At 34.8% G+C, this 16,436-nt stretch overlaps 1 protein-coding gene across 1 annotated transcript in view; it reads left to right on the top strand.

The window, feature by feature from the left end:
• Klp98A (kinesin-like protein 98A) overlaps positions 1–16,436 on the top strand; it is a 40,831-nt gene that overhangs the window by 1,700 nt on the left and 22,695 nt on the right. Inside the window, exons 2-7 of the mRNA XM_090112132.1 lie at positions 704–773; positions 1,427–1,537; positions 9,609–9,725; positions 14,575–14,814; positions 15,451–15,626; positions 16,190–16,311. Of these exons, the coding sequence (XP_089968258.1) occupies positions 704–773; positions 1,427–1,537; positions 9,609–9,725; positions 14,575–14,814; positions 15,451–15,626; positions 16,190–16,311 (836 nt within the window). The remainder of the gene's footprint in view (positions 1–703; positions 774–1,426; positions 1,538–9,608; positions 9,726–14,574; positions 14,815–15,450; positions 15,627–16,189; positions 16,312–16,436) is intronic.

Below are 16,436 nucleotides of genomic sequence, written 5' to 3'. Positions count from 1 at the left end.
AAAATTGTTTTGGTGTTAGATAGCCTATTTTTTGAGGAAGGCTATATATTATAACGCTAAGACCAACAGTATCGGAGCCACGGTTGAAACCAAGGGGCGCAGCTAGTTTAAAATAAAGTATTGATATAAAAGTTTTTAATTTGACTCATCAATTGATAGTTATCAACAAATCAAATGCATTCATTTGCTTTTATGATGCATTTTCTTTCACATCAAGCAAGTGATCATTTTCGAAATTCTTAAGATAAATGGTTACCCATTATAGGTATGATAATATAGGTCATAGTTAATACAGGTCGATTGAAAAGCTGGCCTGGCATGTTCACAGTACTCACACTTATGCAATTTTACTATACAGTATGTTCTCATCCGCGTGCCGCGAAGTATCTCGTCAAATATAGTTAGTAGTATACCTAACGTCTTTGTTTAAATTATATCACCCTGTATTTATAAACAATTGCAAAATACCAACTATAATAAAATTGTCCCCTTCACCCTCATAAGCTAGTTTGCTCGCGAGAGAGACGTGCAGACTTTTCATGATGCATATGCAGTATGACGTCACGCCGCGCGCGTCTTCACAAACACATGTGCAATGTGTAAATGTGTTGACGTTCCAGCTCTTCTTAATCGGCCTATACATATAACATATTGAAGTAAATATTTCTACACATGAATAATTGATCAATGTATTTTGTTACAGGGAAAAGGATATGAATGCAAAGTTAATTGTCCAAATGGATGGGAAGAAAACACGATTGCTAACTGTGAAAGTGAGTATTGCCAGGTTCAATATTAATTATTTAAATACATAAACTCGAAACTTTTATTTTAAAATCATGAAGAAATTCGTTAGATACTCTTTTCCAGGGTAAAGTTCACACTGTAGAATTATACTCTGAAAATAAAAATTGGAATTAAATCAAGGTGAACTTTATCTTTTATTTGTACAGGTGTGCTTTTTAACACCATTGTATTAAAAATGTATGTTTTAATTTAAATTAAAACAGCTATGGCCTTGAACTAGTACCTACTATAAGCTGATACTCACTGATACTGTAAAATTATTAAAATTTCGGTAAAATCATGATATATGCAATATGATTACGATTTTTTCCGTTTTATACAATAATCATTTAGAAAAAAATGTCAAATCATCATAACGACTAATATATTAAAAAAATAGTTCTATTGTGACACGGAAAGTTCATCAAAGGGCAAGGGCTAGCAAATCGTCGAAGGCCATGGAATGTTTCGTCAAACTCAAACATTTATTTATTCAAGTAGACGCACACTTTTGAATCGTCATAACATAGCTTAACCATTTACCACCAATTCGGAAAGAAACTCCGTAGTTTCTCGTAGTCAATAAAATTATCATGCCATGCTTAGATTAGCCGAGTTCTACTTTTGATTTTTTTTACAGAATAGCAAAGAGCAGAATGATGGAAACAGAGAGAAATACAAAGACTTTACATTCGACCACTCCTATTGGTCGTTTGATAGCGCTGACTCGAACTTTGCTACGCAGGAACAGGTGAGAGTTAACCCTTATTACAGGGATGGCGAACCAATGGCACGATTGATTTGGGCACGTCACTGATCGCAAAATTCGTCATGCACAAAATATAAAATAAAAAGGGAAGTAGGGGTTAAGGATATTCGATGGATTAATAGCACATTTATGATCTTATTTAACATTATTTTGGCATAAAAATGACACGTTGGTACGCAAAGGTTTGTCATCCCTATCTTATTTCGTCTTCTTAAAGGGGTTCACTTTGTAAAAAAGGTAGCTTGGCCACGGTTTCTACTGCCCTTTTGAAAAATTGGCCTTATTTAAAATATCAATAAAATTAGCCTTGTGGTTTTTTGTAATATTAGGCTAAATGCGAGCAACTAAATTGATGAATTATCTACAATACGAGTGTGGGAACTGGACATCTGATGAAATATTTACATAGTGTTATAGAATTAAAAAACTGGCGCAAGATACATTGAAGCAACGAAGAGTACTCTTGAGTTTATCCATTACAATCATGCAAAATTTTACTCTTTTTTAATTTTATCATTTTTAGTATACGTTTTGATACAGATATTTAATTACTTTACGCATTACTTTTTTTAATAGTAGTGTAGGTATAAACAATAAAACCGGATATTGACATATTTCGTATTATTTTAATTAAATAGACTGCACATTTACATTGTAATTTGTTTTAAATATGAAATCGTCCAAAATGTCCGACCTTGACTCGGCAAGGTCGTTTGAATGTTTCCTTGCTTTGTGATTATTTATCAAATTGCACTGTACGCGCGGACAAAAGTATTGTATGACGTACCTTGTCGACAGTCGACATAGCTAATGTTGACCGATGAAAGAAATATTCAAAATACCCGTAAAATCTGTAAACTAACCGAGTTATGAGCATAAGTTAATTTATACATAAAAATTAAAAATGTAAACAAGCTGCAATAAAGTCTACAAATCTCTTAGACGGCTTTTTTGTTTCCTATACATATAGCTGAGAAATATCTTCGTTATGTCAGCTGTCGAACGGAAAGAAAGTCTATCAAAATCGATTCATCATCATTCAATGGGGGAGACGCCCTTGCGCATGTCGCTACCAGGGTGAACCTTCAGTTCACCCACGCGTCCGCGTTAAAATGTAGAAGCCCTTCTGGCTAGCATTGAGAGACACCACACAAAAAATGTAACTTAGTCTATATATGTCAAATGTCTGGTATTGATGTTCCGGCGTCACCAAACCAAATTTCGAGATATTTTTACTTAAGAAAAAAGTATGTTTGCTAGTGCAATTATTTAAATATTAACAAGCAATTTTGGAAAGCATTTAAAGATATCGAAAAAAAGCACACATGAGGTGTATATTAAAAACAGATTTTTAATATGCACCTCATGTGTGCATTAAATATAATGATAAAGTTTAGTATAAAGAAGACAAAAAATACTTCTTAGCTACTAGCTGTGCTCCGCGGTTTTACCCGCAGTGCTCCGCTCCTGTGGTCTTAGCGAGATGATATACAGGGTGTCCCAAAAAGTAGTGATGAACGGAAGCTGGGAGGTAGAGGACCTAGAGGGCTGTCCGAATCACCCCCATGTATGTTATGTGATTTTTCGTATTTTCGGAGTTATGACGTTTTTTTGAAAATCTCCGTGTGAAAATCTCCGTGTGAAAATCTCTGTGTGAAAATCTGTGTGAAAATCTCTGTGTGAAAATCTCTGTGTGAAAATCTCTATGTGAAAATCTCTGTGTAAAAATCTCTGTGTGCAAATCTCTGTGTGAAAATCTGTGTGAAAATCTGTGTTTAAATCTCGATGTGAAAATCTCTGTGTGAAAATATCTGTGTGAAAATCTCTGTGTGAAAATCTCTGTGTGAAAACCTCTGTGAAAATCTCTGTGTGAAAATCTCTGTGTGAAAATCTCTGTGTGAAAATCTCTGTGTGAAAATCTCTGTGTGAAAATCTCTGTGTGAAAATCTCTGTGTGAAAATCTCCGTGTGAAAATCTCCGTGAAAATCTCTGTGTGAAAATCTCTGTGTGAAAATCTGTGTGAAAATCTCCGTGTGAAAATGTCTGTGTGAAAATCTCTGTGTGAAAATCTCTGTGTGAAAACCTCTGTGTGAAAATCTCTGTGTGAAAATCTCTGTGTGAAAATCTCTATGTGAAAATCTCCGTGTGAAAATCTCTATGTGAAATTCTCCGTGTGAAAATCTCCGTGAAAATCTCTGTGTGAAAATCTCTGTGTGAAAATTTCCGTGTGAAAATCTCTGTGTGAAAATCGCTGTGTGAAAATCTCTGTGTGAAAATCTGTGCCTGTCGAGCGCAGTCGCGAGCGACAGGCACAGATTTTCAATAAGTGACATTTGGCTTACAGTTGTGCGTAGCAGTGAGTTATATTACGTGATGGTCATATTTTACTAAACTATATGCTTATTTATAATGTCCAAACTCAAGTATAGGTAAATTAGGGAAAGCTGGCATGTTCACAGTACTCACACTTATGCAATTTCACTTACAGTATGTTCAAAAATAAATGCGACTCTAGTTTCATTTTAGACTTGAATTGTAAAATGGGTGCGTTGTAGATATATATATATATGCAAATATAATTACTTATGAAAGCTCTCATAATTTACCTGTAAAATTATAATTTAAAAGTAAATCAATTGATGAAGTTAATTATTTATTCTAATAATAATCAATTGGATAAAAGTATTAATAATCATTCAATTATCAAATAATAATTAAATTCCTGACTTTGGTCGAGTAAAGATATCTAAGAAATATTATATTTGTAGTAAGTACGTAATAGTTACCTACCAATACGCGCTAACAAATATTATGTGTTATCTACATGTTTATTGTATAATTTTCACACTATTGGTTTTAAACTCAAACTCAAACATTTATACAATTAGACTTCTTCTAGAAGCACTTTTGAATCGTCATAACAGTTTTAACAATTACCACCAATTCAGAAAGCAGTATCTATAGAGAAGAAGAAGAATCTATTTAATCATAATCGTAATCTTCTACTTCACTGTAACTTTCATCGCTCGAAGAACTCGATGTTTCGTTGTCGGAATTTCTTAATGTTATTATAAATGAGTCAGTGTAATTATTATCTACTTTTGGTTCTAATTGAATATATTTTTCCTCATGTTCTCGCGTCTTTCTCCAAACGTCACTAAACATATCCAGACTAATAGTATTTGCTTCCTTTCTAAATAATTCTTCCACAGTTTTATTGGGTTGAGTTCTGGATGGTATGGGGGAAGGCGCAATACACTATGTCCATGATCTTTGAGGATTGCATCAAGTAGGTAAAAATTGTGTATAGTTTGGCTTATTTTTTTTAATAATGTGATAACTCTGATTATTAATTAGTAATTTGATTTTTGAAAAAAAAAATGCTGATTTTAGTCAAAATTTATATTTTTCTAACAAGATCCTTATCATCCAAATTTCCACCTTGGTGAGAAAAATTGACATTTCTAATGAAAATGAACAAAAAATTAAATGATTTTATTAAATACTGTAAAATAGTCTATAATTCTTCCATTTACTGTATCACAAAATTCTTCATAGATTTTTAGATATTCGTACTACACCAATTACATCACCCTGTATTTATAAACAATTGCAAAATATGACACATACATAGGCCGGGAGATACTGACACAAAATTTCGGGTCATTTGTAACAGAATGGCGGTTCTACAGAGGTCTTATTACGCAATGACTAAAAGAAAAATGATGGTCAGAACTCAGAACGCTGGTACCGGCGGACTAGTCGCGTGGGCGTTAGTCGAACTCGTCGGATAAATAGCGAAAGTCAAACGATTTGTAACACAAAAATTTTAGAATTCACCGATAGCCCATAAAAAAGATGTAGGCGGTAGTGTCATGCCATACTTTTCCGGTGTAACTTACAGCCCCCCATACCGACGCGATGCGTTGATTAAAAAAAAAACAATTCAAACATTTGTACCAGGCTAACTTTTGCACAGGTAATCATCATCGTGCAGACATTTACGAAAATCACCATGCCATACTTTTCGGACGATTCCAAATGGCCACCATACCGCCGAAAATCTGCAATAAAAATTTTTTTTCGCCAAACAATTTGTACCAGTATTGCATTTGGATTTTTGGAGAGTATTTGATAAAATGTGACCATTATTATATTTGCCATACTTCTAGTAGGGGGAAAAAGTGCTGCCATACTTGAAAATTAATTTATTCGTCACGTTTCAAAAATACGACTGTACAATACGTAAAATAATTTTTTACAGTATGGGATCATTATATTCTGTTTGTTTGTATACAATTCTACCTAGAAAAAAATATCGCAGATTGCAAACATGGGGCGGATGATTGTAAGACATAAGCCAAGACGTAAAAAAAAATGAAAAGAATTGGCGATTTGTACCAGTACGGCATTTTTGGAAAGTATATGATGCAACGTGACCATTATTATATTTGCCATACTTTTAATAGAGGGAAAAATTAGTGCCATACTGCTACAAATCGTTCAAACTACGAATAAAATCTTACAATAAGAAAAAAATCTTATACACATTCGCCACCTCCCACAGGTATGGCATTATCACACTTCTATTTATAATCATTCAGGAGTTGTTGAAAAAAAAATGTAGGGTGGTACAAATCGTTTGGCGAGAAAAAAAAATTCAAAAATTTGCAGATTTTCCGCGGTATGTCGACCATTTGGAATCGTCCGAAAAGTATGGCATGGCGATTTTAGTAAATGGCTGCACGACGATGGTTACCTGTGCAAAAGTGAGCCCGGTACAAATGGTTGAATTGTTTTTTTTAAATCAACGCATTCACGTCGGTATGGCGGACTGTAAGTCACATCGTAACTGTATGGCATGACACTACCGCCTACATCTTTTTTAAGGGCTATCGGTAAATTCTAAAACTTTTGTGTTACAAATCGTTGGACTTTCGCTATTTATCCGACGAGTGTGACTAACGCCCACGCGACTAGTCCGCCGGTACCAGCGTTCTGACCATCATTTTTCTTTTTGTCATTGCGTACCCCTCTAGACCGCCATCCTGTTACAAATGACCCGAAATTTTGTGTCAGTATCTCCCGGCCTAACATGTGCAATGTGTAAATGTGTTGACGTTCCAGCTCTTCTTAATATACCTATAGGTATATGAATTCATTCAGAAGTATCGTGAAAGGCCATAAGCACAGATGTAACGCTTTACGCTATGAAAATTGTAAGCGTTCCTACAGCTACATGATATTTAATATCATGTAGCTGTAGGAACGCTTGCAATGATTTTTTTAAAGTATAGATACGTCACCCGGGCACGTTTTTTTATGTGATTTTATTTTTTTACGGGCCCTTGAAGTGGTGAACTGGGTAATTTTATCTTTCTTGGCATTTAATTCTTTTTTTTATTCCATTCGAAGATCTAACGATAGTAAATGTTACCATACTGAATTGGCCTATCTTTCAGTTTAGAAAACAAAAAAAAATCAAGCATCTAGCGCAACAATTGACGTCACCATGAGTGAAAATATCATCGTACTCGGCGATAGGTGAAAAATTGAAAAAAACGTCATAACTCCGAAAATACGAAAAATCGCATAACATACATGGGGGTGATTCGGATAGCTCTCTAGGTCCTCTACCTCCCAGCTTCCGTTCATCACTACTTTTTGGGACAGCCTGTATAGCCTAAACTCTATACATACTTCTATAGCCTTCCTCTATGAATGAGCTATCGAACACCGATAGAATTTTTCCAAGTCGGACCAGTAGTTCCCGAGATTAGCGCGTTCAAACAATCAAACTCTTGAGCTTTATAATATTAGTATAGATAAGTAAATAAGTATGTTTTGTACGATTAGGTTTAGGTACCTAATTATAATAGACTTGTTCGACTGGTTTGCGTCATTTATACATTTATATCAACCCACAGTAAATACATGTATGGGAAGTCGTAGTAATAAATAGATGCTGGTGTATTTTGTAGAAATATATTGGTTAAACTTATTGAACGACGAATTGAAGTTATAAATGAAATTTGTTAAAAACTAATTCTAAATATTTAAAAATAAACTAAACTTATACAAACATACATAGGAATTCAACACATCGGTCAGAATAACAAAAATATAATTCTTGAGATGTTTTTAATAAGGACAATATTATGTTGTCGTATTATTTAAGGAAATAGTATCTATGCAATACCTATTATTTAAAGCTATAAATATAAAAAAAAATCACTTTAAATATATAAAGGAAATATATCCGAAAAAAAATTGCCAACTTCGCTATCACGAGGAAGGAAAAAACAAGAATAAATAATTGACTAGCAAAAAACGGTAATATAATGATCAGTTAAGAAGTCATAGAAGTGAAACTGTCATATCATCGATTCACGCCTTACTCCATGACGTGACGGTATTGCCATGACGTGACTTTGAAACTTTACTCTCAATGCGCCTCAAAAAGTTTCACTTCAATAAACAAACAAACGCGCTTTAGATAAGGTCATGTAATAATTGTCACCTATCCTTGATAACTGTACAAAGATCAACATAAAATCTAAAGGAGTCAGTTTTTCGTACTAAGTTGTAAGGTGAAGCTAAAAAAATTGGCAAGAAATAGGCTTTCAATTGACAACCTCCGTCCATTTCGCAGTGTTGGTTAAAATTAAATCATTACTATATTAAAGTAACGAGTCAATGTAGCAATCATATTGTTAAATGTCGGTCGTTAAGAAATTAACCCGAGAAATAATTTATCGTAACGATGTTTGCATAAAACTCTATGCTAATAAAAAATAATTAATTGAAGTTCTATTTCTGTATCTATGTTATTTTAAGATGTATTTTAATATAAATTTCTGATGATAATATTTTATATGATAAAATGTATTATTAGCTTTCGTCTTCGTCCAGCTTACAGTTCGTTATTCGTCGATCTTGGTTTTAATCCATCTTTGTAGGGAGGTTTTCATCTGAATTAGTAGACATCCTTAGGTAATAGATTTAGAATAATTTGGAAAATCCAAAAGTGCACGCCTCATAATTTTTTTTTTAATAAATATTTATTAATTATTATTTTTGTTTAATTAATGACAATTAAACCACATCGAATCAGACCCTGAAAAATGAAAGGGTTCTATTCCTGAGCATACTCAAGCGTAAGAGAAAAAAAAAAGACTCGATTAGTAAAGTATTTCGGTCGCTATCGTGTTAACAAGAAAAAGGATCCGCACATACAGACACACGGACGTCCAAGACAGAACTTTTTTAAACTGTTTTTTAACTAGTTTAAATAACAAAAATGACATCAAAAATATCATGAACGTTAAAAATAGTGTTTTTTCTTAATATGTGTGTGTATGTATTATCTTACAAGTGCAATGTATGATACATAAAGACATTTTAAGTTTGAAAAATCAGATGTTTTGCGCGAAGTGACAGTAGTACCCACCTCAACGCTTCGCTTATGAGGCGTGCAATTAACCATTTTAGATATAACAACACATTTTTTCTAATATTAGCAGGATTAACCACTTCGTAATGGTTTAGCCGTTATAAAAAGAACTATGTTTTAATCCAGTTTATAAACTTGCTATCAGCGAGCTAGATTTACTTCTGGCTTACCCCTAAAAAATAGTAACTAATATAGTACTATATGAATGAACACCATGAACGTGTGACGGCATTTCCATAACAGCCAAATTCTCTCCGAGTTACGACTAAGATACATACAACATTAATTAATATCAAAATACGGACAGTGCTTTGCGTAATAGGAACCCAAGTTTAATTAGGGAAATGTCACAATCACAAAGGTTTGAATATGGAGCAGGAAAATAAGGGGTGTTAAATTCTACATTTCTATTATAAAGAGGAAATAATTCTTTTACAGTTTAACATTGGCTATTTTTTATCCTGTGTCAGTCTAGGACATGTCGGGCAAAGCACCTTGCTTCCTATTCGAACTTAAACTCAAACATTTATATATTTAAGCTCCTATTTTGCGTGATAACCAGACTTCTTCAGAAGCTAAATAATTTTGCTTGTTTGTCAGGTATTCTCCGACCTAGGTCTGGACGTGATAGACAGCGCATTCGAGGGATACAATGCGTGCGTGTTCGCGTACGGGCAGACGGGCAGCGGGAAGACGTTCACCATGATGGGGTCGCCTGTAAGTTGTTTATGAATATGATGAAATGAAAATTATGATTAGAAAGAAGGATTGTGGTTATAATGTTTTTTTTTTAATTCTTTCATGTGAGCAAAAAATTTTGATGTTTTTAGGTCTCGCTGTTTTTTTTCCAGGCGTTTTTATTATTATGCATTTTGACGTTATGGATTCATTAAATTTTGTTAATCATAATGTTGTTGTATTTTCCGCATTGAGTGAAGTAAACATTTTTGTTTTAAAGTATAAAAATACCTCAAGGATCACATGAACTTTAAATAAAAAAAATAAACAGACTGATCTTTCCCAATAAAATAAATAAAGTTCAGAAGATAAACGGATAAACATCAATGCATGGTGATATCCGAGATAAAGTTTACCTGTTTACTTTTTTACTGCTCTATAAACCTAATTGATAACTAGTCGAGATAACTGTATCAGATTGCAATGTTTCGGAAAATTTGGTTTCGTTATATGCTGTTTATTCGGAGACATTTATTTGGGCTAAACCAGTAAGTTGGAGAGATGCAGATAATTTCCTAAAAAAGAAAACAATATACTTTGATTGTTATTGTTCTAAAAAATGCCCCTTAGATTTTTAATTATTTCCAGCTATTATAAAAAAGTAGCATTATATTTCCACTTGTGGAAATCTACGAAAATATTTCTCCGCCCTAGGAAATATTTGCGGTATTTAGTTATGACACATATTTTAGAAGCTTGATGATTGAGGAAATTATATAATCGTGAACTTTATTCAGTACTTCGGTTCCATTATATAGTTTTATGTTACGATATTTGTATTCAGTCTAGTGACTGACATCGTAGACAGAGTTGAAGCGAAGCTTAGACAAACATTTACCAAAGTTCGGAAGTGCCATCAAGGTCCTATCTATTTTTAAAGAAATTATTTTATGACAAACATTTTTTCTAAGTAAAGGAAAATGGACATTATATGCAGGTCTTTAGTGTTCACAATATGTTGATTCAAATCGAATTTCAATATAGCATTTTATTGTATTTATATTGATGATGTTGTTATCTTAAATACAGACTTATAAAAAGATGAAACAAATTAATCTTTGAAAATGTTCTCCTTTTGTAATTATAATAATAATGCAATAAAAAAGGTTGGTCATGCAATCCATGCTGAAGTCATAGAATGTGACAAAGGACTCACTCCCCTATCCCTGGCCAAACAGGACTGGCAAAAGCCGACGGTACTCAGCATTTCCGACAGGGAGGCCATATGGAAAGAGAAAGAGCTGCACGGTAGGTTTCACAGGAGTCTACATGAACCTCACGTAGATTTCTTGTCCTCCGTGCACTGGCTGCGTTTCGGTGACCTCTTTGGGGAAACCGAGGGTTTTGTCTGTGCGATACAGGATCAGGTGGTTAAGACGAACAATTATCGGAAGTACATCATAAAGGACGGGACCCAGGACTTATGTCGTATGTGTCACCGTCCTGGAGAAACTCTCCGACATGTTACTTCCGGTTGTTCCATGCTTGCCAACTCTGAGTATTTGCACAGGCACAACCTAGCAGCCAGGATTATCCACCAAGAGCTCGCTCTGAAGTATGGCCTTCTTGAAGGAAAAGTGCCTTACTACAAGTACGCGCCGGAGCCAGTCCTGGAAAATAACCGTGCCAAGTTGTACTGGGATCGGCCCATCATCACAGACAGGACTATCCTAGCGAATAGACCTGATATTGTGGTGATGGACCGAGCAACTTCTAGGATTTTCTTGGTAGACATCACTATTCCACATGACGACAATCTTGTTAAGGCCGAGTCAGATAAACGGCTCAAATATCTGGATCTGGCGCACGAGGTTGTCGAGATGTGGGACGGTGTGTCTGCCGAGATAATCCCTATAGTTGTGTCCACCAATGGGCTGGTTCCTGCCTCCTTAAAACAATATTTAAGGAGGTTGGATTTACCGGTAAAGCCCATGACAGTGGGGATACAGCGGGCAGTCCTTCTGGATAACGCTCGAATAGTCCGAAGGTTCCTCACTCAGTCGCCCTAGACTCCGGCCGTCTGGCCACTCAGCCGGAGTTTTTTTTTCACACCGCCGCGAGGCGAGATACTTGCCCCCCCATGCAATAAATATTATTGCAACTGGAATAACATATATGCTCCCGAAAACAGAATATTCCCCGTTACCTTCTCAGTACAGACCTATCACCTGCTTGCCAACAATTTATAAAATATTGACATCAGCTATTACAGTAAAAATTAATTCGCATATTGAACGCTACAACATTATAGCAGAAGAGCAGAAGGGCTGTAGGCGGGGTCACATGGGATGTAAGGAACAGCTTATTATAGATTCTACAATTCATAAACATGCAACCACAAAAAATAGAAACTTACACTGTACATATATCGATTATAAAAAAGCTTTTGACAGTATTCCGCACACATGGTTAATACAAATACTAAAAATATATAAAGTAAATTCAAAACTGGTAGATTTCTTACAGAACATAATGACACAATGGAAGACCACACTTCATCTCAACACACATCACATAAATATTTCCACTAGAGAAATATTTATTAGAAAAGGTATATACCAAGGTGATTCCTTGAGTCCCATGTGGTTCTGCCTAGCCTTAAATCCGTTATCACATCTACTACAAAATTCTAAAGCTGGTTATTACTTCAAACGAAACGTAGAAGAAACTGTTATATCGCATCTTATATACATGGACGACATTAAACTTTATGCAAAATCCGACAGAGATATGAAAAAACTTGTAGATATTACGGCTCGATTTAGTAAAGATATTAAAATGGAATTCGGTTTAGATAAGTGTAAGACATTACATATAATAAAAGGTAAAGTACGCCCTGGAGACTATGAAATTGAAAACGGAGAAATAATAGCAGCAATTGAACCCACTGACCTCTATAAATATTTAGGATATAAGCAATTAAAAGGACTAGACCACTCAACTATTAAAAAGACTTTAATTACAGAATATAAAAAGAGATTAAGTTTACTGTGTAAAACACAACTTTCAGGCAAGGCTTTAATAAAATCCATTAACACGTACGCAATACCGATATTGACATATTCATTTGGAATAATTAAGTGGAGTAAAACTAATATAGAAACAATAGAACGTAATACGCGAACGATACTTACAAAATATAACAACTTACATCCTAAATCTGCAATAGAAAGGCTTACTATCAAAAGAGAATATGGAGGCAGGGGCTTAATAGATATCCGACATCTCTGGAAGAAACAAATATCCAAACTAAAAATATTTTTCCAATCTAAATCCCGCACCAGTAGCATACACCAGACCATTCTCCAACACGATCATAAATACACACCACTTAACTTAATTGAAAACACAGATATACCAAATATAGATGCAGATCCTACTAAACGAAAAATCGAAGATTGGCGAAAAAAAGTCTTACATGGGCGACACCCTCATGACCTGGCACAACCACACATAGATACAATAGCATCAAATAAATGGCTTAAAATAGGTAATCTTTTCCCGGAAACCGAAGGATTCATGATAGCAATTCAGGACCAGATAATCAACACAAGAAATTACCGAAAATATATCATCAAAGACCCTACAATAGCAAATGATAAATGCCGCAAATGCAACACTCAATCAGAAACCATACAGCACATTACGGGAGCATGCACAACACTAACACAAACAGACTACACTCACAGACATAATCAGGTAAGCAATATCATTCATCAAAAACTTGCAATCAAATACAAACTCATACACAACACAAACACACCATACTACAAATACACACCAGAAACTGTCCTAGAAAACGATCATTATAAACTATATTACGACCGCGCCATACTTACAGATAGGACAATTCATTTTAACAGACCGGATATAACTTTACAAGACAAAAGAAATAAAACAACTTACCTCATCGATATAGCAGTTCCAAATACGCATAATATACAAAAAACAATATCTGAAAAAATTAATAAATATAATGATCTAAAAGAAGAAGTTGTACGAATTTGGAGACAAGATAAAGTTTACATTGTACCAATAGTTCTTTCTACTACCGGTGTTATTCCCAAACATTTAAAACAAAGTCTAAAACAAATTCATCTAGAAGAAACCGTATTTATTCAACTACAAAAAGCAGTAATACTTAACACATGCAGAATAGTAAGAAGATTCCTCCAAATAGAAGAAAATGACAATACTTGACAGACAGACACATACATAAATTACAAATGCTGCATTTACTTGGTTTCCGCCCGTAAATGTGGCTGCTACCAGCATTTATGCTGAGATATAAATACGCAAATAAAAATGCAATAAATATCACATATTTATAGTGATAACTATCATATATTTTAATAGATTAGATTTTAGATCTAGACGTTTTATCTAAAACATTAAATCGTCTCCATTCTTCTGCAAATTATAGTCATTTACATAGTCGTCATAACACGTTTCAATGCTATGCAAATGATAACAAAGGTGTTTATCTTATTTTGTGGACCCCTGCATTTTTAGATTTGTCTGATCGGATGTAGTTTTATTTTATTTTGTATTATAATCTTATCTTTTAACAGATTCTTTATGGTCTTCTATCACCTTATGATTAACAGGATATATAAATGCTATATATGCAGTAGCGTGCTAATAATTGAGGGAAAAAAAAACAGCACAATAATAAAAATACAAACTTTTGCATGTTAACATGAATTTAGGAAATTGATTCACAATAATTGATTAAACTAGCCTTGCAGAACAAAAATCATTGTCTCAATATGTTGTCTCGAATAAGCCAACTTATTTCTGACCAAATTATAAATAACATTTTTTCCAGGATTCACAAGGCTTAATACCCCGGATATGTAGGCAGTTATTCTCCCGGGTCGCCGCGGGGAAGGAATCAGGAGCATCATACCGTACTGAAGTCAGTTATTTGGAGATATACAATGAGAGGGTTAAGGATCTATTGTCAACTGATTCGGGTCACTCTCTTAGGGTCCGGGAGCATCCGAAGTTGGGACCCTATGTACAGGATCTGTCGAAGCACTTGGTGTCGGATTATGATGATATTCAGGTGAGTTTAGTAGGTGGAAATCAGATTAGTGTATTTTGTTTTTTGTCAGACTTTAATTAATATTGTGTCGCGTCTGTGGGTGTTTCTTATCTTTAAATCTGATTTTGTTAATGAGTCACAATTCTTGTAATCGTGTTATTTTATTTTCTTTTTTAAGGTTCTTAAATGCGATAAATGTGTTCGATGTGTCGATTAAAAGATGGTTGTCGTCAAAAAAAAAGACGAGGTGATAAAATTTTGTTCTGAAATCCGTCGTTTTATTAAATGTATAACTATTGACACTTCTTAGTTTACACTTAACACATAACGTGTGAAAAATGTATATGTAGATACAAGCATTGACCTTCCGACCCATCATCAGCAAATATACGTTCCCATTGCTGGTTCACGGGCCTCCTACCAACCCAATCCTGTAAAAAAAAGACGGGTTGCACTCCGGGAGTGCCGGCAGAAGTGAAAACTTGATTATTAACGTTGAGCATGTTTGATATCCATCCGTCTTACGCTTTTTCGATCAGGTCACGTGTCCTGACGCGAGTTTAAGATTTTATACCCATTACAGAAAAAGTGCTCAACGCCGCTAAAGAAGTTTTCACTTCAATTAATTATCTCCTAATATTCCTGTCCATTGCACAGGAGTGCATGCACCGCGGAAACCTGCAGCGCACGACAGCAAGTACACAAATGAACGACGTGTCGTCCCGCTCGCACGCGATATTCACGGTCACGTTCGTGCAGGCGAGCTACCTGCGGCACAACAACATGCCCAGTGAGACCGTGTCCAAAGTGCACCTCGTGGACTTGGCCGGCAGGTAATTATGGAAAAAGCCGAGCATATGTGTCAGAAGTGAAACTTCTTTCGAAAAACTTAAACAGCAAAATCAAACTCAAACTCAAACATTTATTTATTCAATTAGACTTCTCCTAGAAGCACTTTTGAAACGTCATTAGGTACATATTTTTAACATTTACCACCGATTCGGAAAACAGTATCTACGGAGATGCATCAGCACCTTGAAATTTTATTCTCAACGCGCCTAAAGTTTCACTTCAAAACCATATCTAACCAACTATGACCAGTTTCGTTACAACATCTTCAGGTATAGTTAATTATTGACTATACCTGTGAAACAAATGAAAATAATTAGAATACATTTAAATAATTAGACTAATCAACTTTATTTTTTAATATTTGCACACCCAATCAATGGGTAGAATGTATTAGCCACATAATATTGTAATTAAAACACCTATAATTTGTAACGACATTCTTGCAAGTAAATATAATTTGAATTTGAATTTTGAATTTTTTTTAATCAAAAATATATTAGCTTAGTATAGTGATTACTTGAATATCCTAATTGTTAACTTCCAGTGAACGAGCTGATGCAACAGGTGCAACAGGCCAGCGGCTAGTGGAGGGCGCGCACATCAACAAGTCGCTCGTCACGCTCGGATCCGTCATCTCTGCGTTAGCTGAGTCCAGCCAGACCGACAGTACGTATACACATACACACGCACACACGCACGCATATGCAAACATACACACATGCACGATAACGCACACATACAAATACTACACGCAAACCTACGGGTCGTTTACGAACAATACACTCACAAGA

This window comes from Colias eurytheme, chromosome 18 (assembly GCF_061535395.1).
Source record: "Colias eurytheme isolate Ceu_HAF_F1 chromosome 18, ilColEury1 Martin Lab GWU primary, whole genome shotgun sequence".
In the NCBI taxonomy this organism is placed as follows: domain Eukaryota; kingdom Metazoa; phylum Arthropoda; class Insecta; order Lepidoptera; family Pieridae; genus Colias; species Colias eurytheme.
Note: the sequence above shows the minus strand (reverse complement) of the source record. Positions and strands in the feature narration are given on the sequence as shown.